A 24,569-nucleotide genomic window follows, 5' to 3' on the forward strand; every position below is an offset into this window, starting at 1 on the left:
CTTATTTAACCATTTTTATTGTCTGTATGGACAAACCCATACACACAGTACAGTAGGTTGTCAGTTCTGATCTATTCTTATTACAACACACTTTTTCACTATAGTCTGAAGATTTCAGAGGAACCTTTTGAGCTAGAAAAGCCCCCCCACCCCCACCCCCTCTCTGAATGCGTTTATTGACTGCAACATGTGGGGACCATGCATTGATCTAAAGTGTGAGGCATGCATGTTAGATGAATTCATACATACGCCCGCACACACATGCGCGCACTCATATGCACATTCCAGCTGTTGCAGGCGCTCCGCAGAGCTCTTTTCCCAGGTGCCACACACATTTCCCTGTAATCTCTCTCTACACACACTCCACCGGTGCTCTTAATTTGTGGCGGCGGCGCCTGCTGGGCGGATTTGGGCTAGAGATCCTGTCTGAAGACAGCTCTAACAACTGCAAAGGGGGATGTATCCCCTAATTTCTGATTAGAAGTTTGCACGTGTATGTCAGAGTTTTGAGCAAATTGGAGCATTCAAAAAAGTCTCACGAGGCCATGAGCTCGGGGTTTATGAGTCACAGGCATGTGTTTAAACATCCAGACACATTTGTTTTTCTTTCAGTTTTCGAAATTTGATGGTTGCTCAGCTCCTGTGGTCTTATGGGATAGCATCCATATTAATAGTATCCTTTGACTGAACACTCCAGAGTCTCAGTAGATGCAGAACTTCCTTATTGTTTCATTAATATTTAGTATATGGACATGCTGCATATTGCATACTATGTAGCAGGGAAGTACATATATTCAGATATAAATGTTTGTCACATTGTGTCTGTCAAAGACTTTTCATTTTCTGTAGCAGTCTTTCAGTCAGAATAGGTCAGCGAATGCAATTGAATGTGAAAAAAAAACCTGGTAGTGAAGGACAGAAGTACTCCAAGTAGCCTTTACAACATGTCTTTTAAGCCTTAGGTCATATCTAATATTCATGACCCACATTTATGCATAATATTCTGAATTTTTTTGTCCACTTTAAATTGAAAAGTCTTGTTAAAGTTTATACTGAATAGGCTGTTCTTCTCTCCCTCGCTGCCCGATTTTGTTCATGTCAAATTAAATATGGTGTCTACTCTGACCATACTGTGGTAAGACAGCCTAGCATATGGCACTGCTTAACCTATGTCTAACTCAACTCTTTTTGTGTTACCAGTTACTATGACTGATGGACCTGACAGAGTCAGAGTTGACATTGGGAGACCTTGAGGAGATCATTTATTCTCCTTTATTCTCAGGACCATGGCCTGGTCCCTTACTAACAGGCTGGGCAGGCATGTTCCTGCCATGTTAATTGCATCAGACAAGAAGACCTAGAGAGGGAAATAAATTTGTAATTTATGCCCGTGTGGTGGGGTGAGCCGAATGCCAGTTGTCTAATTGCTTTCACACAGTCTTGATTGAATTAGCTGGTCAGGCTTGAGTCTTAATTGAATTCTAAGACCCACTGATGCTTTTCTAAACTGAGCTCTTTCTCTAACTCTCTCACTTGAGGAGATGGTGAATGCTGCACTTTTTATTACCTTTTCATGTGTAGACCTGTGTGGCCACGTAAAAAAAAAAACCCTGCAGAATTCAAAAGACCACTCTTGTCTGTTCATATTGTCTCGCCTTGCATATTATATTGAATATTTTGATGTTGTAAACTACTAGTTAAAGCAGTATAAGTTCAGTACTTTGTGATGCTAGTAGGAATTATATCAGGAGGACTCTGCCTGCACTTCCATTCAGAGTCTCATTGCTTAATTTGCATATTGTGGAATATCCTCAATATCATCAAAAAAACAAGGACTATTGTCGCTAGGTATGCACAGTATTACAATTCTGGCCAATGTGATCAGCTGAAAATGATTTAAATGTTATAAATGATAACCTATGAATCAGCAATATTAAAATGTAACACTATTTTGTCTAAATAAATAATAAAACATTAAAGTCACTGGTTTTAAATGCAAGTGGTTTTAGGCATTACAAAATTATAATGTTCAGTATGAAAGATTGACATTCATTTTGAGATTTGCTAAATATTATTTAGATTATTAAACTTTTAGTGTTTTTATGAATTATCAGCAAGGGTAATCTAAATAGAACAAAAAATTAATGAAATGCACAATTAAATATTTGTGTTGGTTAATATTAGAATATCATTTAATGAAAAATACATTGAGGGAAGAAGGTTTCTAAGCACTACTGGGTCATTTGAAATTAATTTTGAGGTTTGATTAAATATCAAGCTGTTCTAAAGCACAGTTAGATGATGTGTAACAAGCACACAACCCATCTGTTTCACAATAGGACTTCCCCCATCCATACAGAAAACCCCTCAGACTCTGCCCCATTTCCCTGCTTTCAGCACATTTTTTGCTGTGCAAACAAAACCGAGCATCCCTTGGTTCTTCACTTTTCTGTTTTTCTTTTCCATGCATCTCTCTTCACATACAGACACAGGCCCACACACACACACACACACACACACACACACCTCTGTCCCTGGTCTCTCTTTAATGTTGCTTTCATTAAATGCAGTACTTTCAAGCCAGCTTTTGAGTGGCTGAATAGACGGGCAGCATAAAAAAGGGAGGGGAGTTTGTCACTGCTACAGTCACCCTAGACAAAGAGGCCTTTTTGTTCTGGTGGGGAACAAAGGACATGTGACTGTGTATGGGTTGAGGTACATAAGTGTTCATTGCATATGCACATGAGTGACCAGGTTTTTCCCACCCCCTAAGTGACTGTGACTTTAGCTGGATTAGACACTGTTCATAGCCAGCAGTGTCTGTAGAGAATCCAACGTAATGCACAGGCAGCCATGATGGAAATGCCAGCCTCAAAGGCTTTGCCGATGTTTGCACTCCAGGCTCCTGAATTGGACGCAGCTGGAGGAGCTATATCCGCCGGTACATGTACACACACATTCCTGCCCCGCTACCAACCGGCTCCAGCGCACATGCAGCCATCTGCGTGTACACCTCTTACTTTAGCACCTACGTAAATCAGACCGGATGAAAACGCTCTGGCAATCTTTGAAATCGCCAGCGAATTACCTGTAATAAAACATGACTAGCGTTCTGGCACCCGAGCACATGTTCACAACGGGATTTCACTCACACAGCCCTCTAAGCCTGCCATTATGCCACTGCTACCTTTTCCTCGGTCTGCACGTGTTATTAGAGGCAATAAACACAAGCAAGGCGAGGTTTGAAAGAGTGCCAGGCGGTTTGCGTTCAATGCTTCTCACCGTAGTCACTGAAATGCGACAACTAAGTTTTTGATGGCGGGTCTTGAACCTCTTTGATGTGTTCTGGATCAAATTGACAGTATATGAGTGTTTCTTTAACTAGAAACGCATTTGGGCCTGCAGATTTTTATACGTTACACTCTATATCTCTGCACTTTTCTCACAAACTTGTGTAATGAATTTATAATTATTAATTTGATACATCTATCACTTGAGTTTTTTTCTCTCTCAAATTGCACTATTATTCAAATGCATAGACTCAGTTAGTAAAGTTAACATTTTCAAAATACTTTTTTCAGTCTAAGATACATTAAATTGATCAAAAGTGATAGTAAATACTTTTACATTGATACAAAAAACATGTTTCAATTTAATGCTTTTGTTTTAAACTTCCTTTTCATCAAATCTAAGAAAACATTTTTATTAATTTCAAGTTTATTACATTGTAAAACATAATTGTTAAGTGAGATGGAAATGACAAATGTATGAAGGAACATATCCGGTCACCAGAATAAGTTTGTAAATGCTGATGTCACCTCAAGCTTCTCAAGCTTAACTATCACGCCTTTCTTAATCATCCAGCTTAAAGACAATGCTGGTCAGATAGGCCAGCATAAACCCACATGGACCGGCTGTTGTAAATTATTGCTGTACATAAGCTGATCTTTTCAGCAAAGAAAGTATTTTAAAATGGCTTCATCTCTTCCTTGCTACAGATTAATCACTCTCGTGAAAAAGAGACCAAAGGGTCCAAAATGTCTCAAAAGTGTCCTTATTTATTTTCAATACAAACAGATTTCAGTTGTGCCAAGAAAAACAAAACATCCATATTTTTTTCCATGCTGAAACTTTGTGATCAAACAATGCAACCGTTTCTAATCTGGATGCGAGCGGTATCAAAGCACTGATGTGCTCTTTAATCAGGCTTTCTATCGTCCCTGGGGCTACAGCTGACACTGTTTTTCTCTCCATACTCAAATTGCATTCCTCTGCTTGGCGTAGTTCTGCGAGCAGAGTCGTCCACTTCGACGGCCATGTTTAGCACAGTCCCCACGTTTTCAGCACGGCTGACATTATTTCCCTTGGTTGGATGGAACCATCTGGAAGCAAGTATGGAGACATGCAAGGTCATGCCCAGACGGCAAGTGGTGGAGTCAGGCATGGATACTCAGTGCCTTCCCCCCCTTCCTTCATCAGCGTGGCATAGGCTAACCCTCTCTGAGACTGGCAGAGTTTGTGGAGGGGGGATCGGGCTCTCTCAGTTTTTGTTTTTGTAGTGAAGGCGCATAATTTTCCTTTCAACACTAGTTAACATACGTCAACCTGAAAGATAAGGTGTTGAGACAACTCTTAATGGCTCAATGACGATTAAATAGACCTCTTTAAAAAAATATTAAAAACACTTGTGCCCAGTTCTTAGAAATGTACTCTTTATATTATTATTATTATGTTACAATTTTCAAGAAATGTTATGTTTTTCCAAATAATTATGTATTTATTTATTATTATTATTTTGTACAAATATCATGAATTATTAGTTCATAATCATATGTGGGGAATCATACCACATGATATTTTGCAACCTGGACTAACCTTGTCATAAAATGCTTATTTTATTGAACTTTCTATTCCAAATAGTCTAATAATATGCAATGAATCACATAAATGTATTTTTCTAAGAAATAACATTTTTGGTAACACTGTACAATAAGGTCTCATGTTAACATTAGTTTTAATGTATAAACTAACATGAGCAGTACATTTGTTACAGTATTTATTTATCTTTAATAAAGTGTCGAACCAAAAAAAAAAAAAAAATCAATTTGGTTAATCTTTACCCTCTTTATTTTAATAAAAAAAGTTATATTACTCTGACATTTTTGACTTTGTGCCCCCAAAAATATATTAAAATGGTTTAAAAATGTAAATCATAGAAAAATTATGAAATGTATTTTAATACACACTTTAAAATGCATTTATGTATATTTTTAAATAAATGAATTTATTTTTTTAAGCATTCTCTTGCTAGAGTTTTACCTCTCTTCCTGTTTTCTCTCTCTTTGAGCTCAGTCCATTTGGGTCCAGTCTGCTTTCCATTGCTGTTTTTGATTACCTTTCTATCCGAGTTTCATCCTAAATCCTGAAGCTTTGCAGTTGTGCTTGTCTCGGTGACTCCAATGACACTTTCTCTGAACACACAAGCCTCATATTTCACTTTACACATGGCTAGTTTTGCCATAAATCATTTGAAAAGAAAAACATGTCAAATCTAATATTAAACCGAGGTGCTCTATCGCTTTCACATCGTGCTTTTTTTTTCCAGCAGTACATTTCTTAACGTTTATTATACTTGTTCACTTGGGATTCTGGGATATTTAGCCATGCTTTTACACCTTTGTCTGCGCGTGTGAGTGTGTGTGTTCTGGGGAACCAGGCTGTCAGTTTCCTGGTGGAGGCTTAAAGAAACCTGTCAGCTGGATTTGGGAAAGACTAAGTTTGCTTAAACTCTTAAGAGGGAAAAAGTGTGTGGGTGTTTTTTGTAATAAGAAAAGGAGCGCGGATGTGTTGAGTGCAAAGAGGGAATGTAAAAACGTGTATTTGTGTGTCCGTGTATGGCAGTCTAAAGTGTTCCTGGATGCAGAGCTGGTCCTGTGGTTTGCCAGGGTGTTGAAATGGGATCGAGAGAGACGGTCTGTGGCAAGCAGGTGAGAGGAAATGAGGAATAGCACCCTTTCTGTCTGAAACATTTCACTGAAATAACAGACCCCCCTTTAATGACCACTGGGCACTAGTTAACCTCTGCCCCCTGTAATTGAGCTGTAAGAATGTGATCTCACCGCCTCTGCGGATGTACAGTCCGGCTTATTTGTGCGTGTTTAAGAGCACGGCTGAACCCTGACTGGAGTTGCTTTCTCCAAATAAACCCGTCGACAGACATTTTCCTTGGCCGGCCCGCTGCGCAAATCCTTGCCGTGATTGCCAGCTTAGACTATGGAGACCGAAGCGTCTGTGCTTTATTGCTTTTTAGCTCCCCTAAAACGGTTCAGATATTGAAGGTGTGTTCAAATCATTTGGCGTGGAAGCAAGGTCACCCATTAGGAACGGGGTGACGGGGTTTTTAAAACTTGGTGAGCCAAGGCTCTTTCCAGATGTGTGTAGATGCGGGCTGTCGCTGGCTGTGGTCTTTTTCGCTTGCACTCAGGGTTGGGTTCGTTTTGGGGGATGTACTTCACAGCAATATTCTGTTCATCCCGGCCAAGTGCTTGTCAGTTATCCAATTCTTTGGGAAGTGCTTTGTTTGTTTGGTACAGAGAAGTACAACATGAAAACTCACTAGGTCTGAAAGGCCTCCAGGGAACTCCGGTATGCACACATAAAAATACACTCCTGCTCTCTGGTAGAGCAACAGCGATTAAAACAACAAACATAGTCAATGTAAACCAGAAATTACCCTTAATACACATTGGTGGTCTTGTGGGTATAGTTAACCCAAAAACAGGGAAAAAAAATACAACTGCTGTCGTGCTTTCAAGCCCGTATGACTGAATTTCTGCTGACTGTATTACTGACTTTCATCCAGTTGGGTAAATTCAATAAATACAAGGACATAGTGACTCACTTTGACGCTTGTTTAACATTATAAAACTTAACAATATCAGCAAATAATGATATATTTGAAAAGAATAAGAATTGAGAATATGCCTTCAAAGTCCAAAAGCTTTCTTAAAACTCTTTGCAATCCAAAGCAAATCAGTTCTGACTCCATTTTGGCTTAGGAGGTCTGCTTTTCACAATACATTCAAGTCCCAGTCAGTTTTTCCTTGTTTTATGTACTTTTTCACTCAAAAAGGTGTGGTTGACATGGCATTTTATTTTAAAAAGGGATTCTAACCCCCAGATATAACAACATTCTATCACTTTAATTCAGCGCGTCCAGCACAAAACATTGGGGCGTATAACAGGCGATCTATTCATGATCAAACTATTTGCGTTGCAGATCTAAGCAGTCCGCCCCTGCCTGCCACTGTCATATTTTCTTACATTTTCGTTCAACATGTTGAGGTGACGATGTACTGGGTGTCCGCTGTGACTCGATTCGGGTGTGTGACAACGATGCTCAACGTATGCATAATTACCTCGATCCCAAAAAAAAAAAAAAAAAAAAAGGATAACGCAAAAGAGAATTGTCTCGGGGGCCCCCTGGTGTTTGGGGCCCTGGGCTGCAGCCCATGTTGCCCATTAGGATAACACGGCCCTGCTAACACCAACAGAGATGTCAACCTATATTATAAAAGTGAGGACATCCATGAGCAGATCACATCAGGAAGTGGAATGCTCTTAGTGTGTCATGAAAAAGCACAGGATTTGAATTATTCAGCCCCATATACTGAACATGCTATGTTTACCTGTCTATATTGCTATGTGTGAAACGCTCTAAAGTGTGTTACAGTGGCCCATCATTTCTTTGGCGTCCTCCGGCACTTGGCAATCATGTAATATTGAAAAGTTCACTTTTTGGTCCTTCTCTCATCCTTTTCTCTATCTCTGTTTCAGCATGTCCTTCAGGGTTCTTCAAGACTGCGCAAGGTGACGAGAAATGCCTGCAGTGTCCTATCAACAGCCGCACAACCAACGACGGAGCCACCAACTGTGTCTGCCGAAATGGATATTACCGCACAGACTCGGATCCCTTAGAGATGCCCTGTACAAGTGCGTCCTCTATTCTTTTTCTCAATCCACGTGAAAGTTTAAAATCTACTTTACAGCTAGATTTTAAACTTGAATTTTGAATGTGTTTTTAAAAAAAGAATGTTTGAGTATTTTAATGTTTGAGTATTTATCTTGCACAAAATTAAGATAAAATGTATTTTTTATGATAAAAGCATCAAATTTTAAATAAATAAATGAAACACTTATATATGAAATTATAAAACAATTTCTGTAATCAATTGCGACACATGATGAACTAAATAAATATTGTGCTACAAAATTAATAATTGTTTTTTTTAGCCTGAGGCACTAAAAAATCCAAACTGATTTAACTTAATCCAGCAATACAAACCGATTCACTAAAATGAATAAGACGTACCAATGATGTTAGGAAAGCTCTTTCTGGCTCATTTTCATTGTCATTACCCCTACAGCATATTCAACAGCACACCTCTCTTCCACCACATGCAAACAGCAGCCTTTTCTCTTCATTCCCACTGACTACAGATCAGGCAAAGAAAAATTACCCTATTATTGAAACAGATGAGGCCACGAAGACGAGGAAAGAGAGGACGGGCAGCTCCTTATGCTGCTGTGAACGGCATGTTTTTGTCTCTCCCTGAAAAAGGCAAGGTGGGGGCAGAGAAAAAGGAGAAAGAAAGGGAAGAACAAGACAGCTTTTTTACAAAAGCCATTTGCAAAAGCCTGGCCCTGGGAGGAGAGCAGCTGTTGTGAATAAGAGAGAAGCATCGTGTCGCAGAGTTGAAGCTCAGTGGGCCTTGGCTTGATTAAAGAGAGGAAACGGCAGCCTTTACCGCCCACTAACCTGGGAATGGGATGTTTAGAAACAGTTTTGCGTGCGACAGAGCCGTAGCTTCAAGACAGAGATGCTTCTTAATGATTCACAGCTGTAAATAGGTAATCAATTGGAGGCTTCATTTTTTGGGGGGGCTTTTTTAAAAGGGCAAAAGGCAGTGGGTTGTTTCTTGATTACCTCACTTAGCCCTAGAGGAGCACCCACAGTAATTGGGAGCACATGCCGGCTGAAGATAAACACAGGGTATTGTTAGCTTTAGTTGGGCTGTCAGTCAGGACGAGACCTCGAAGGTGTGTTTGTTTGGTTTGCTTTTACTCTTCTTCAAATGTACTGTGTGTGCATGAGCAAATGCAAATTATGTTTACAAACACAAGAACAGCTCGGAAGAAACCGCTTCAGTAGACCCAAGTAAGCCTGTGATTTGTGAGATGTTATCATAATTTCAATTAGCATAATGGAAATATGCTAGGACGTGCACATGGAATTGCACACAATGCACATTGTTTCTTTGTATTAATCTGTACCGCTTTGAAAATGAGCCATGACTTTGTGGTTAGCACACTTTCTGACACGTTTAGGCTGTGCAGTTTAACTGGGTATCGGGTGTTCAAGTCCGACTTGACATTACTTGATTCTTTTACCTCCTTTCTTTAATTTATTGGTCACACTACTATACTCTCAATATTGTTTAAATTGTTTATTACTGGAAAAGCAGGATTTTAGGTTTGATAGAACTTTCAATTTTTACTAAAAAATAATTAAAAATACATATACAAATACAAATGTATTAATACAGTTAAATAAATGTATTTAGGTATATATATATATATATATATATATATATATATATATATATATATATATATATATATATATATATATATATATATATATATATATATATATATATATATATAATGACATGAAACAAATTATATTGTTTAATTTCTATATAGATATTAATCTATATAATCTACATATACAAAAGTAGCCATGCAAAATCGCTCCCTATCATGTATGTGATAGCAGTAGTTTTTTTAGTCTTTTAATTTGTAATCTTGTTTGTATTTCCAGCTGTGCCATCGGCTCCTCAAAATGTCATCTCCAGTGTGAACGAGACGTCACTGATGCTGGAATGGAATCCTCCGCGGGAGACTGGTGGTCGTGATGACGTGGTCTACAACATCATCTGCAAGAGTTGCGGAGGTGGCAGAGGGGGCTGCACGCGTTGTGGGGACAACGTGCAGTTCGTTCCACGGCAGTTGGGACTCACGGAGAGCCGGGTCTTCATAAGTGATCTACTGGCCCACACCCAGTATACTTTTGAAGTCCAGGCTGTCAACGGAGTATCAGACCAGAGCCCTTATTCACCCCAATATGCATCAGTCAACATCACTACTAACCAGGCTGGTAAGTCTACACTTCTACAGGTTTCTATTTTAGTTGTATTTTTTGGTTTCAACCAGGTGCTTTGATGCAACAGGACCTTGCCATGTTGGGTGCTCATACTCCTTTAACTCTTTTAAATTCAACCTTTCATATTTTGCTAACTTGTTTGAAGGCATAATAGGGATGGATCACATTGGCCATGATGTTTTTTTTTTTGCTGTTATGACTTAGCATTGCATTTTAAAGTTCTAGGGTGAATCTGAAACCAGCCTAATTATTTAGGGATTTTTAGAGATAAGGCCGATTCGTTGTTCAGGTAAACCACTGGGCAGTTATTTGGTAAAGATTTTCTAAAATAACTATCTATGCTTTCATTGTTTATTTACCCTCACGTTTTAACGGCCTGCTAGTCTAAACTCACTATGTGTAATAGAGCGTTAAACAGATTTCAGAATACTCTGTAACTCGCTTTGTTACCTCCAGATTACATCCCAATTACACTTTTAGGCTCACGTCCCACCATGTCACCATGAGATTAGACATAATTCCCAGAAACTCAACGTGATCCACGTTGAATCGGACCCAAACCATAGTGGGACAGATTATCCGGAGCCTAGGATCTCTCCAGCCAATGATGACTTTTAATGAAAAACAGCTTCTTGCTACTGATTAAACAAACCATTCCTCCACCTCCTGAAGCAACAGCCATGCCTGCGAGACATAGCACAATCAGAAGCTGCCATTGCAAAGGCAACAGAAGTCTGCTTTTTTCCACTGATGCCATGCCATTGTGGTTTAGATTACTGTGTTCCAATTATTTCAGAGGGACTGCAGCATTGATTTGTACTTTAAGTGTCTGTATGAAATGTGCGGTTGATTGTGCCAGATCGGTACTTGGAGCTCTTTGGGGCTCAAACAGAGACAGCCATTATTTTATGTTCCTCATCCCTGCTGACTACAGACAGCAAAACCCATCTCCGCCTTAGCCTGGTAAAGCTCCTCATTCCAGTGTTTGACTGTATTTTAATTGGTTGTGACACATTGCTAAGTTCAAAATTCAACAATTTTCTGACATTTGCATTAGTCAGGGTAGGGTTTAACCAATCTATTGTGCAGAAAGCATGCTGGAAGAGATGGATCGTCTGCATCCTCTGAGTGTTTACAACTGATGAGACCAAAGCAAGCTGAGAGAGGTGATTGAGTAGATGAGCATATGTTGTGTCCTCATCATCACTTATCTAAGTTCACTCACATTCATGCAGACAGCTACTGAAATCCAATTATGACAAACATGTGAGTGTGTAGATACAATGTGTTAATGATTTTCACTGAAACTCGAGTTGAAAAACACACATGTGCGCAGCAGGTCTTAGAAGAGTCGAAGGGCGGATTCAGACCTGCTCTCATAAACTGACAGGGGGATCCTGTAAAGACTTCAACTTTTTACATTCAGTCTCTCAACAGTTACACTAAGTGCACTCGAGACATTTAGGGGACTTGTGAATGTATGTGAAATTGCCATGGGAGCTGAATGATGGAGGCTTTCAATGTTTCTTTGAACAAGAAACGACTGATCTGCTGGAAACAGAAGGATTTTTAGATTTAATTCATATGAGTCAGCTGAACAGCATCTTTGAAACAAAAGCCAACGTTTTTCCCCCAAGCTTTATGAGTCCACATATTCTTCTTGGAGAATCGCCGAGAATATGTGCCGTTTTACCCAAACCTTACATTTATGTTACATTACTGCTCATAAAAGCATACTGGGCCTGCAAATAAAAAATAAGTCTTTTTTTTTTTTTTGTAGTATTTGTAATTGAATTTTTCATTTATTTTAACCCCATTATTTTCTCAAAGGGGTATTTTCATTATTATTATTATATAATTATAGCACTATTTTTCCCCGAGGTACACTTAGAATGTCACTCAGGATTTTTTCCCATGTCAAAAATCTTTTTTATTGTTTATTTTTGCTTTTATGACTATTTTCTCCTCCTCTCGCTTGCAATTAGCGTTTGTTTTTGGTTGCAGTGATTGCAGTCTCCTTGCATGTGAAATGAGTAACAGGCAGCCCTGGGTGTTGTACTTTGGTGCTTTCGTTCTGGGTGGGAATGAAATCTCCTATTAGTCATTGATGTGTAAATATGGGTGGTTATGTTTTGTGATTTAGCTTTGTGTCGACAATACAGTAAATGCTTTGTTTGGACTGACAACCCAAAAAAGTTCACATTTAGGTTTCTTTCTCTCTGATCTTAGAAAGAAAGATGCGGTTTACTAGTACAAGCAAGGATAGTTGGGTATTGATCCTCTGGGTGAAACTGGGGTGTAAACATAAATCAGGCAGACAGACAGTTACAGACAGGATTATATATAAGAACAACAAAAATACACTGCCGTTCAAAAACCTTTTAATCAGTACGATTTTTTGTTTTTAGAAGAAGTCTCTTATAGTAATATTGTGAAATATAATTAAATGTAAACTAACTGTTTTCTATTTGAATATATTTTAAAATGCCATTTATTTCTGTGATAGTAAAGCTGAATTTTCAGCATCATTACTCCAGTCTTCAGTGTCACATAATCCTTCAGAAATCATTCTAATGTGCTGATTTGCTGCTCCATAAACATTTATGATTAATATCAATGTTAAAAACAGTTATTTTTAACGTTATTTGTAGGATTCTTTGATGAATAGAATGTTCAAAAGAACAGTATTCATCTGAAATAGTAAGCTTTTGCAACATTGTACTACCATTCAAAAGTTGTTGTATTGTATTTATGTACAATAAATATAAATTTACTTTTTTGGGGAAAGAAATTAATACATTTATTCAGCAAGGATGCATTAAATTGATCAAACGTTTTATTTTCTGTTATTTTAATAATATTTCACAAAATTACAGTTTGTTTTTTTTGTCATCTTAGTAAAATACATGCAGCCTTGGTGAGCATAAGAAACTTGTTCTTAAAACATTAAACATCTTACCAATCAAAAACATTTGACCAGCAGTGTATATACAATACAAATTTAACAATTGAAATATTCTATATAGTGTGCAATAAATTACTTTAAGAATTGTTTACATTATTTAAGATGATAATTATTATTATACTTTTTATTATTATTATTATTATTATTATTATTATTATTATTATTATTATTATTATTATTATTATCATGTTGTTATTGTTGTTTGCTACCGCCACATAATAGCACTTCATGGTGGGCCAGGTGGCCGAGTATATGCATTTTTACGTGAAAAAAAGTAATTAAACATACATTTTTAGTAAATGGACTGATTAGAACTATTTCTTTTTAAATGTTAGAGTAGGTCTACTTAGTACGTTTTATTATTTCAGAGCGCATGAAATGTCCAATTTTCAATGATTAAGGCTCCTTTAATGCCTTTTATGTAATGAATTGCTATTGCTTTTATATACATTTTTATAGAAAGATTGTTCTCCATATGTTTTCACTCTGCATTGCCCTGCTTAACCCGTGCTTTCTTCGTTGTGGAGTTCCTCCCTTCTGTAGGGACGTTCTACCCCCGCTCCGCCTGTCACTTTGGATTAGCAGCCCTGGACCTCCATCAGGGGGAGCTGTGAAAGTACTCACTCCAGCTCCCTGTTAGCAGCCCGGGCCCCCTGGGACAGGGCAGTAGGACTGAGGGGCCTGGGTCAGGCTGTCCGGGCCTTTAATTTTGTCTGGATTGGAGGGCTTTGAGGTTACATAAACATCTTGTCACCCCTCATTAGCAAAGGCGGCTTCGAGCTTCCCCCTTTTACGTTTTGTGCTCACAGTAGTTTGTGTGTGTGCAGTTTTGCCTGTATCCATGTGCAAGCTTTAATTAGACACGTTTTTAAGATCGGCTGCTCAAGATGTGAGGTATGTTCTGCAAGCGAAACAAACAAATAAGATAATTAGAAGTGATTGCTGTGAATTTTTTTTGTTTTCTAATGCGAATGGCCTCCTTTTTAGATCATAGGTTCGATGAGGAGATTTGCAGTAGGTGCTAATTGAAATTTCTATTTTTCGATCTCTGCATTCTCTCTCTGTTCTCCAGCTCTGTTTTCAGGAAGTTTCTCCACAGATGCCTCTATCATCCTCTCCCAGGCCTTTTCACACTGTCCAATATGATCACACAGACACTACACAGTTGAAATTGACTCAAACGGCTAAAAGAACAGCAGACAAAGGAAACAAAACTCTGAGTGCATGTTTGTACGCTGGACGGTCTTTTAAGAACCTGAGTTATACTTATGCGTGATACATCATGGGCTTAAACTGTCCTCGAGCACACTTATTAAGGGATGAACAATTCATAAACACTGCTATTATGGGGAGAGTGTTATGATCTTGGCCTTGGAGAGTTCTTTCCCAGATCTTGATGAATTATGTCCAGACTGCCCACTAAGTATCAGGTTGTTGTTCTCTGCTATGACCCAGAATGTAGTATTGAGTAAAACTGCAAAAAGCTGCTATGGTTCACTTTTTATCTGCCATTCATCACTCCAGAGGAATTTCTTTTTTACCTCCTAAGGCCCAGAAAAACAAATTATTTTAAATGTAGTATTTTCATGTCATTGCATTGTTTAGAGCATAAGAAACAAATGTAAAAAAAAAAAAATGTGTGTGTGTGTATATATATATATATATATATATATATATACAAAATATATATATATTTATATATATATATTTATATATATATATTTATATATATATATATATATATATATATATATATATATATATATATATATATATATATATATATATATATATATATATATATATATATATATATATATATATATATATATATATATATATATATGTCATGTTATGTTTTTATGTTTTATACACCAGTTGTTTACAATATGAAATGACATGTAATTTTTCATGAGGATTTTTTGGCCATACATAGGTATTTCCATTCAATGTAATGCATCTTTATACACTTATACATATTAACTGTATACACTTGCATATTAACGTGTTCTTGGAGAAACATTTAATAAATAAAGAAGTGTAATAATGGGAGTAATAGTTGGCAAGATTTTCGTAAGGATATCTAATATTTTATAGGACCATTGATAAGTAATTTCTTTCCCTGTTCACTTGTGGAACAGAAAGTCACATTTTGATTAGAACCCCATACCATTTTCCTGAGATGTTGTTATATAACAGGGTGGGATAGGGTTCTCCACAGGATATAAGTCAGTTGTTTACGGCAAATACTGATAGATGTTATTCACACAAAGCATAAATATATAGGTGGACAGAGTTAAAACAATAGTTTAGCTGTTGGCTATTTGCACTCAGTAAATCAACACTGTTCGTTTGTAAAGGCATTTTTTATGTAATAAATAAAAAATAATTTAAGCATTATGCTAATTCACCATTTAAAAACTAGATGAGAACCACTAATCTTATAAAAATAAAATCTAGGCTATTTCAACTGGGACATATTGACACTTTATGCTTTAAAAAGTTAGCAGAGAAGAACCTTTGAAATGAACTTAGTCATTGTAAAACTGTGTCAATGGTCCTTTAATCTTTTGAAGGCCTTCAAACTTAGAATAAAATGGCAGGGGGAAAAATATGCCAACCACTTATTTCAAGGGTTTTGAGTTTAATGGATAAAAATATATCCAGTTTGAAGTAGCCTGAATGAAAATTATAGATACAGTGGAGCCCAAAAAATAATAGGATGCACTTAAGCCATACTTACAATGCGGACATTTAATTTCTGCATTTTTGTAAACTGAATCTTGTTTTATAATGAAAACCTAACCTGTTTATTATTTGTTTTTATGTAGCTTAATAGGCATGTGTTTTTTAATTCCTCACTTGGTTTGATACTAAGTTATAATGCAGTGACATGCATACAAGTGGCTTGAGTGTCCATACTTGCATCACAGTGTGTTGATCTGTGACTAAAGCCTAAGCAGCAATCTAGATCAGTGTCCATTTGAGGTCTAAACAGAAACATCATGCTTTTCCTTTATTAGTTTAGTGATTTGTCTTAATTATGGCCTACCAGAAAGCTTAACAAAGCTGTATTGAAGAAAGGCACAATGTTTTATTGAGGCAATTTTACAGAGGCAAACTGGAATGAAGGCCATGAGCTCTGGACAGCTACAGTAATAGTGCATGTCTGTGTCAGGCAGCTGGAGACACAAAGACAGCTTTTACCTTTCCTTTCTGCTTGGCTTTCTTCGCTTGTCCCCTGCAGCTCTGCATCAACAGGGCAAGCAAGGTTAATCAGTCATCAAGTAAACCCAAACGGACTCCAGGCCCTTCACTTTACTCTAACACACACATCTGAGACCAGTATTTATCAGAGCAAGGATAGAAAATGTCCGCCCGAGTGTCCCTATCTCTGGAAGTTTTATTAGAGCTGTGTGTGACATATCGCCTGCAATTTCTGATTTGCCTACAGTCGGGAAGCACTTGGCAAGTGCCACTGAAAGGGTCATTTAACTTGCCTCTCCCCATGAATGGAGAGAAATAGAGCCACAAGGCTTGGTCAGCTTTACTTTATACACATTGCTGTTCTTCCCAGTGGATGATGGATGAATGGAAACTAAAAAAAACAAAACAATTCTGTCAACAATATTAAATAATCCTCATGTGGTTGAGCTTTTCATCCTTTGCCATGTACTGAATTCATTACAGCACATTATATTGCAAGAGAGATATTTATAAATTAGTTTAATTATGGTTTTACGAATCAACCAAATATTGTATAATGTTCTAAAACCAATGAACCACATTTAATACCAAAAAAAAATTAAAAACATGAATAAACACATTTAACAAATATGGTTGCAATATATAAAATTTAAGTACCCCCGTTCGCTCATCGGTGGGCTGGTCTGAAAACAAGGTGTGTTCAGGTGCATTGTGGGCGTGTTGCTAATTTGAGGCAACTGAAAATGACAAAAACCTGAACTAAAGTCAATAGTATTTTTTGTGTTATTTAAAGAGCGTTTTAGTAATATGCCCCTATAGGCAGCTACTCTACGCGTGTACACTCTGCTTCTTGCACACACAAGGATGTCAGCAGCACACAAACATTTTTAAATATTAAAAATAAAAGGATTCCTCTCTGGAGAAGCGAAGTCTTTCTGCTCACAAATCCTTCTTTGTAAATAGCGGATTCCCCATGGTTTAAGCACAACTGGCTTTTAAAGGGAATGAGATGAGACTCTGATTGGTTTATTGCACGCTATGCCCAAAACACCTATGACTCATTAAGAGACTAGGTGCAACCCTTTTGGACCATGCGTTTAGCATGCCAACTGTTTTTTCTGTCATTAAACTATCAAAAGTGGATTCGGACATGCCCTAATTGCACTAACAACTTAGATTAAAATGCTGTTGGTTAAAGGTGTCATGAACTGGATTTTTTATTTTTTATACTGTTGTCTGAGGTCAACTAATGATGTTTGTGTGGTTTTTACATTCAAAAACATCATAACTAATAAGTAATAGGCTATTTTCTACACTGAAAAAAATGACTTTGTGGTATTGTAAAATCTATTACATTAATTCATGTAATTTATACATTGTAAAATCAAGATTAAGTTGGAACTATATATCTCATGTAAAATTTACACAATTTATTAATGTAATGAATTAACTGAGAAGAAAGAGTACATTTTACCATATATTTACAAATAGTATTTAATGTTTTATAGTCACAGCACATTCACCTAAAAATACTAAGTAAATTTTAATCTGAAAAGCAAAGTGAATCTGTGTTTGTTTGAATCTGCCCGCCCCGTTTTTGTTGTTGCTCAAAAAGATCCCGGTTCAGTGGCAGAGACGGTCGGTTTGGGATGTCGCTTTTACATGGCTGACTTATTCTGGGTAAGTTCTGACCTTTCTATTTTAGATTTGTGATAACGATGTACTTCGTTTTGATGGTTTGATTATTGCATAGACGTTACGGTTTAAAATTGACTAAAAGTGAGTTTTAATCACAATAACGGTAGCTAAAGCTAAAGCATTATCCACTTCTATAAAGTTGAGACTGGTGTTTAGTCAAAGATAGAGGGGATTAAATGTAGTTAGCCACGTTCTTGTAGAAAAAGTCACCCTGTCTGGTTAACTTCAAAATAATTTAATGTTAGCTGGCCGTGATTAAGTGCTGGCTGCCTGTGTGTGTGTCCTCTAGCTAATGTTAGCATTTTTTTAAAGTGTCTAAGTTAGTTGTTTTTATATCCACTGAAAATTTCACAGCAATTATTTTATCAAAGCATAAGTTAGTCTGCACTCTGCACTAAAGAAGGAAAGTTTGGATGGCAGGTGAACTCTGATACCAAATAAGCATTGATGTATAACGTTAGCAACAAGTGCATGAATGTCAGCAATTCTATTTTAGTGAGCTAACGACATGAAGGTCCGGTCACCTTTTTAATGAAAATAAAATGTAATGTTATAAATGTAATTCTATTTCTTAAATGGAATTGTGTTCTTTCTTTCTTACAAACTGTATGCAGGAGGACAGTCGCAGTGTTGCCGCTGAACATATCCTTAAGATGGTCGTCCATGGAGCTGATCGAGAGGATCCAGTCGATGAATGAGCATTAAGGAAAAGTGACCATTCTGTTTCAGCTGGACTATGCATGTGCTCGTCATTAAAGGGTTAAGTTAGTTCAGTTCAGTCTAAAATGAAATGTCTGTCATTAACTCCTCTCCCTAATGTCGCTCCACACCCGTAAGACCTCCGTTCATCTTCACACACAGTTTAGGAAATTTAATATTTAGTCCGAGAGCGTATGCAAGTGTATGCACACTATACTGTCCATGTACAGAAAGGGAATAAAAACATCATCAAAGTAGTCCATATGTGACATCAGTGGGTTAATTAGAGTCTCTTGAAGCATATAAAATACATTTGGGTCCAAAAATGACAAAAACTACGACTTTATTCAGCATTGGCTTCTCTTCACCGTTTGAATCTTTATTTGAGGATTGAACACAAACACGGAAGAGAAGACAATGCTGAATAAAGTCGTAGTTTTCGTTATTTTTAGTCTCAAATGTGGTACATTTCATATTTGGCTGAACTAACCCTTTAATGTTAGTTATGCCACTGTTGGCTGCTGATGTTTAGTTGAACCATACATGGTTAATTCTACAGTTATTGTAAATTATAATGAATGTACCTTAACTACTTAATCAGTTGATGTGAACATTACTGATTTAATGGTTAATTGTAAATTTTGACATAATAAACTGTTCAACTTTATTGTATTTATGTGTGATTTGTGATACATGTATTTGATGCAGAGAAAATTATTACATTTATTTGGTTTAAAATAGCAACATTTACATAATAATAGTGAGTAATATAAATTAATTCAACTAAGTAATTCAAAATGTCAAATGGACAAACATTATAAAATCTACTTAATTACTTCATAAGAGTAAATAATACAGATTTATAAAATTTACTTGATTACCTTTAATAAATACAACATGCTAAGTTAAATATAATTAAGTAACATTTACTTAATGTCTTTGCAAATGTTACATTATAGTTAAGTACATTTTACTTGATATTGGCAAGTAAGTTGTACTTGATATCGCAGCAGTAAATTTTACTTAGAAAAACTGAGTGCAAATTGTTACAAAGATTTTATCAAGTAAATCTTACAAGTTGTTTTTATCAGTGTACACTGGTTTTGAAGCTCTCTCCAAAACGCTGGGTTTTGATGGGCGTGCCACACTTGAGACTTGGAAGTAAATGCCCACAGCTAGAATTGGATAAGATCTGCATATTTAATGAGCTTAAGCTCCCCTGTCAGTTCACATGACGGAGGGGAGAGATTGTTTTGAAAGTGGCAACCGGAATGATTTTCTCAATCACAGGGCGTGTAAACGTCTTTATCAAACGAACACAATGATTTATTTCTCATCCACCCGCAATTGATTGGACTGTTATTTTTATATTACACATAGCCCGCACGATCGGTTGATATAAACGCGAATTGCGCGCGCCGCCCTTCAAATATCAAGTCGAGAGAGACAACAGCACAGCTCAAGAACGGAATATTATGAGATTCATCAGCCCTGGATCCATCAGGCTTTGCGAGCCCTGGGCGGACAGAGCTACTGGATTAGACGTGTTGTGGAGGTGTGTTTCATAGCGCTATGACGAAAGAATGAAGCATAAGATCATTTTCTGAGCCTGGTGTCTATCAAAGCTTTTCTTTGACTAACAACGAAGTTTTCAGCTCTGAAACGTAGAGGATATTCTTATATTACCATGACCTTTACTATATCAAAAGCTCAAGGGAAAGTTGATTTCTCAATTCATCACCCCTTTAAAAGTGTGTTTATTGTTAGTTCTTAATACTTAATGCTTTAACCTGGTGATCAATTGTTTTTCATCGTGATCAATTGAACTTTTACATATAATAATTTAAACAGTTTTACTTTGTGGTACATCAATTTTATTGTTATTACAGATGGTCATTTTTTTTCTTTATATTCCATTTTTGTTTAGTATGTTTCCAGTCTAGCGCACTGTTTGAGCATAACAGTTGTTGTCCATCACAGCAAACTCCTGGCAACATTAGCTCCCGGCCATTAGCTTTCTGTGTGAGAGTCTGGCGCACCCAGATAAACGGCCGACCCATATGCTGTTTCCTTCTGCCAGCTCGCTCTGTACTCTATTGCGTCATTCAGCATTATACACTCCAGCTACTGTTTGTTTATCCATTTCATTAGCCCAAGGTGAGCAGTACCACATGTGTCAGGCTTTGCTTAATACCTGAGGAAATGAATTGGTTCCTTATCAGATGGGGGAATCATTGTATGACTGAATTACATTATGCAGAGTTGGGTCTGGTAATCTGGCTTGGGCGCTGTCGGGTGCTGGTGGAAGATTTATGACTTAATTATCTTCAGAATTGCTTTGGCGAACTCCTGTCGGGCCACCAGAGACAGTGATGCCACCGGCAGCCTCTGGAGAAAGTGGCGATACAGAGCTAGATGATTCTATTGCTATATAATTGAGAAGTGCACTCTTGTATTTTACTGTCTCGACCTTATTGCAGAGAGAGACATCCATTTCGGTATTCAATATGGACTCGCTTAACTGAGGCTTTCAGATGGATGTCGATTGCCACCTGTAATGAAGAGCTAGCCTGCGTTTTTTTCCCCTCCCACCTCGGACATGGATCTTTCCCCGAGAAGGCTGCCCTTTTCATGCCGTGCATCACAAATATAAAGGGGGTAGCTGGTGTGGGAGCACTGTGACAGAAGGTGGCAGAGAGGGCACATATGGATGGTGCCAGGTGGGGTCATGGGGCAGCCGGGCAGGAGACTGCACCGGGCACCTGGAGCACTGGCAGAGTCCAAAATCACAGCTCTCGTCCTGTCACATGCTGTTGCATACTAATCACATCAGATGTCATTGGAGGAAAGTAAGAGTTGTTTCATTTGCATTAGCCAGGGAATAGGCCTTCATAAGTATTCAGGGCAGGCCACAGGAGCTGTTGACTATGCAGTAAGCACTGAGCAGTGCATAAAATATCCATTTCATTATGCATGTGTACAGAAAAAACTACAATATAAGTGCAGTATTGTCAAAAGTTTGAAGTCTTGCCAATTTCAAACGCTTTGATGATTGAAAACATTCCACTCGTATATCCAGCAGCAGTAAATACAATACAACAGGGATTTGGTGTTTAAATCACTGTTGTTTAATCAAGGCCAATAATATTCACAAAGAACATTGTATTTTGCTGCAATCATCCTGGATTAACAAAGTACTGCAGTGACAGGTGCAAAGGCTCAATTAGACATGTTGATTTATTGCTGGAAGTGAAAAAGTTAAAAGTGTTGTTCTGAAATATTTTAAAAAGACAAAAGGCATAAACAAATGTCAGTGTAATTTATATGAAACGGCTGTTTGATATAACCCTGAAATTCAAGCCTTTAAAATATCCAACCAAGAACTAATGCTTTTCTTTCCCTTTTTCCTTTCCTTGCACATACTGTACATTTCAAGATTAACTACACACACACACATACACACACACAGACACACACACATACACACTGTTATAGGTCAGTAAAAAAATGTACTATAAGTTGTTAAAAATGCAATTGTGTATTGTTATTACTAAATTAAAAGTTTTATTTAGCCACGGTGCATTAATTTCATCAAGAGACAGTGAAGACTTTGACATTGTTACAAAAAACAAACACATTCTGTTATATTAAGCAGCACAACTGTTTTCAAAATTGATAATAATAAGAAATGTTTCTTGACCACCAAATCAGCATATTGGATTTGTTTCAGGATCATGTGACACTGGAGACAGGACTTGAGTAATGGCTATAGAAATGTTTTATTAAAATTGTAATATTTAACAATATTACTTGTTTTACTGTATTTTCGATCAAATATATGTTGCCTTGCTGTGCAAAAAACTACTTTTAAGTAATAATAAAAAAAAAACTTACCCTGACTTTTGAATGATAGTGTATTAAATTTAAAAGACATAATTTCAAATATCAAAACCCAGTGAGGTGAATGGGTACTTTGAATAATGAAAAAATTCAGAGAGCACAAAAGTTGCACTTTTCTGGTTTTCGTTCTTTTGTAGCATCCATCTACAAAGTGTATCGGAAGTGATGACGTACATCATGTCTATATCATTAACTCTATATCGTGAATCATACAGATCGTCACATTTTTTATAATGATGTACCGTTAAACACCTAATGCTACATTTTAGATAATAATTTACGTTTCTACATCTATCCAAACTTCCACAAATGAAGATGTTACATTAAATGGATAGATTTTTGTGGTATTTGTGTCTGTATTTATGTATGAGAATTTGATTACCTAGGTTTTTATTTAGTTCAAAGTCCTAGGATAAAATCACGTACCGGCTTGGAAACATGTGATTAGCTAACTGTCCTTGTGCTAAGTCTTGACCCAAATAAGTCATGGCAGGATAACAAAATTGTGAACGCTAATATAATTTGTCCTCCTCTCTGTTAACAGAAAGAACAAGAGTTGAACAGGTTCCCTTGTTTAGCTGGGATGTGCCAACAGACCTCTGGTTGTCTGTAAAGATCGTGAGATCTGTCAGATGGCAGTCGACATTCATCATATTGACTGTGCATCTAGCATAAAAGAAGAAACGCTAATGCACGTCATTGGACAGCTGCCATTTGCAGGCTTGTTCAGGTTTTTTTTCCTGAACACCAGAGTTCCTTAAGCAGCGAAACCATGCAGAGGGTTTCAGATTAGACTCAAACTCTCTGTAAGTGTCTGAAATCTTCTTAAGACGCTGAAGTGCCTATTTTTGAATTAGCTTATGGTGTGTATACGAGTACATTAATACTTCAATCTTTTCCAGTGCAGATGGTTTAAAGCTTGATGAACTGAAAAGGGGGTGCACTGCTTTACAGCACTGGAAACTCTGTGGAGACTTAAAACCCTCAATCCAATACAGATGGGAAATAGGGACGCCTGCCAGACGCACTGTTTCTGTCTGCCTTTTTTCGGTCGTACACCATGCTAAAAGTTACATGCAAATGCAGTGGGTTCTTCCCCTCCTTTCTGGCTCTCTCTGGACGTGAGTCTCGTAAATAGGGAATACTCGCAGTGTACGGTGCTGCACAGTATAGAGGAACAGCAGCTGCTGTCAGATTGTGCTGGGAAAAGCTTGCTGTGGGGAAGTTTTACCGTAAAAGGGGCTTGGGGAGTCAACGGGGGTGGATGAAATTTATAAGCGTTGACCTGTAAGGGCTACTTCTACCAACCTTACCAAATCACTACGTCGCTCTTCCACACCACAATTCGGCTCCAAATGAGATCCACATGCCTTCCAAGCCTATTATATAGACCCGTAGTGGAGAGCCAATAGAGTTGAGTGAACATTCCATAACACAACCTTTTATATGATTATTGGGCCGAGCTTTTGATACTTTGCTCACTCACTGTTCGCCCTGTCCCTAATTATCACTCATTACACACCTATAATTAAGAACTCATTCTCAGGTGACACTTACTCTGATATAACATGTAAATGCGTATGTGTAGGCATTGTATATAAATTAATAAATTAAAATGATGACTTTATTAAAAAGATTTGTTATATATGCAATTTAATAATGCAAATAGCTCTTTTCCATTTTAATAAAGTTTAACTTTTTTTCCTGTCATTTCCTGAATTTTCAGCAGCCATATATAGTCACATGATCCTTCAGAAATCATTCTAATATGCTGATTTGGTGCTCAAGAAAAATGTCTTATCAATTTTGAAAAGAGTTCTTATGTACACCATGATACATTTTTTCAGGATTTGTTTGATGAATAAAAAAGTTCAA

The 24,569-nt window shown here is 37.2% G+C and overlaps 1 protein-coding gene across 2 annotated transcripts in view; it reads left to right on the forward strand.

Annotated features, from left to right (window-relative positions):
- The window catches only part of ephb2b (eph receptor B2b), a 164,344-nt gene that overhangs the window by 115,996 nt on the left and 23,779 nt on the right, over positions 1-24,569 (forward strand). For both annotated transcript variants that reach the window (XM_067430810.1, XM_067430811.1), the window contains exons 4-5: positions 7,837-7,992; positions 9,884-10,219. In XM_067430810.1, coding sequence (XP_067286911.1) covers positions 7,837-7,992; positions 9,884-10,219 — 492 coding nt within the window. The remainder of the gene's footprint in view (positions 1-7,836; positions 7,993-9,883; positions 10,220-24,569) is intronic.

Source organism: Pseudorasbora parva, chromosome 22, assembly GCF_024679245.1.
Source record: "Pseudorasbora parva isolate DD20220531a chromosome 22, ASM2467924v1, whole genome shotgun sequence".
NCBI classification, from domain to species: Eukaryota; Metazoa; Chordata; class Actinopteri; order Cypriniformes; family Gobionidae; genus Pseudorasbora; species Pseudorasbora parva.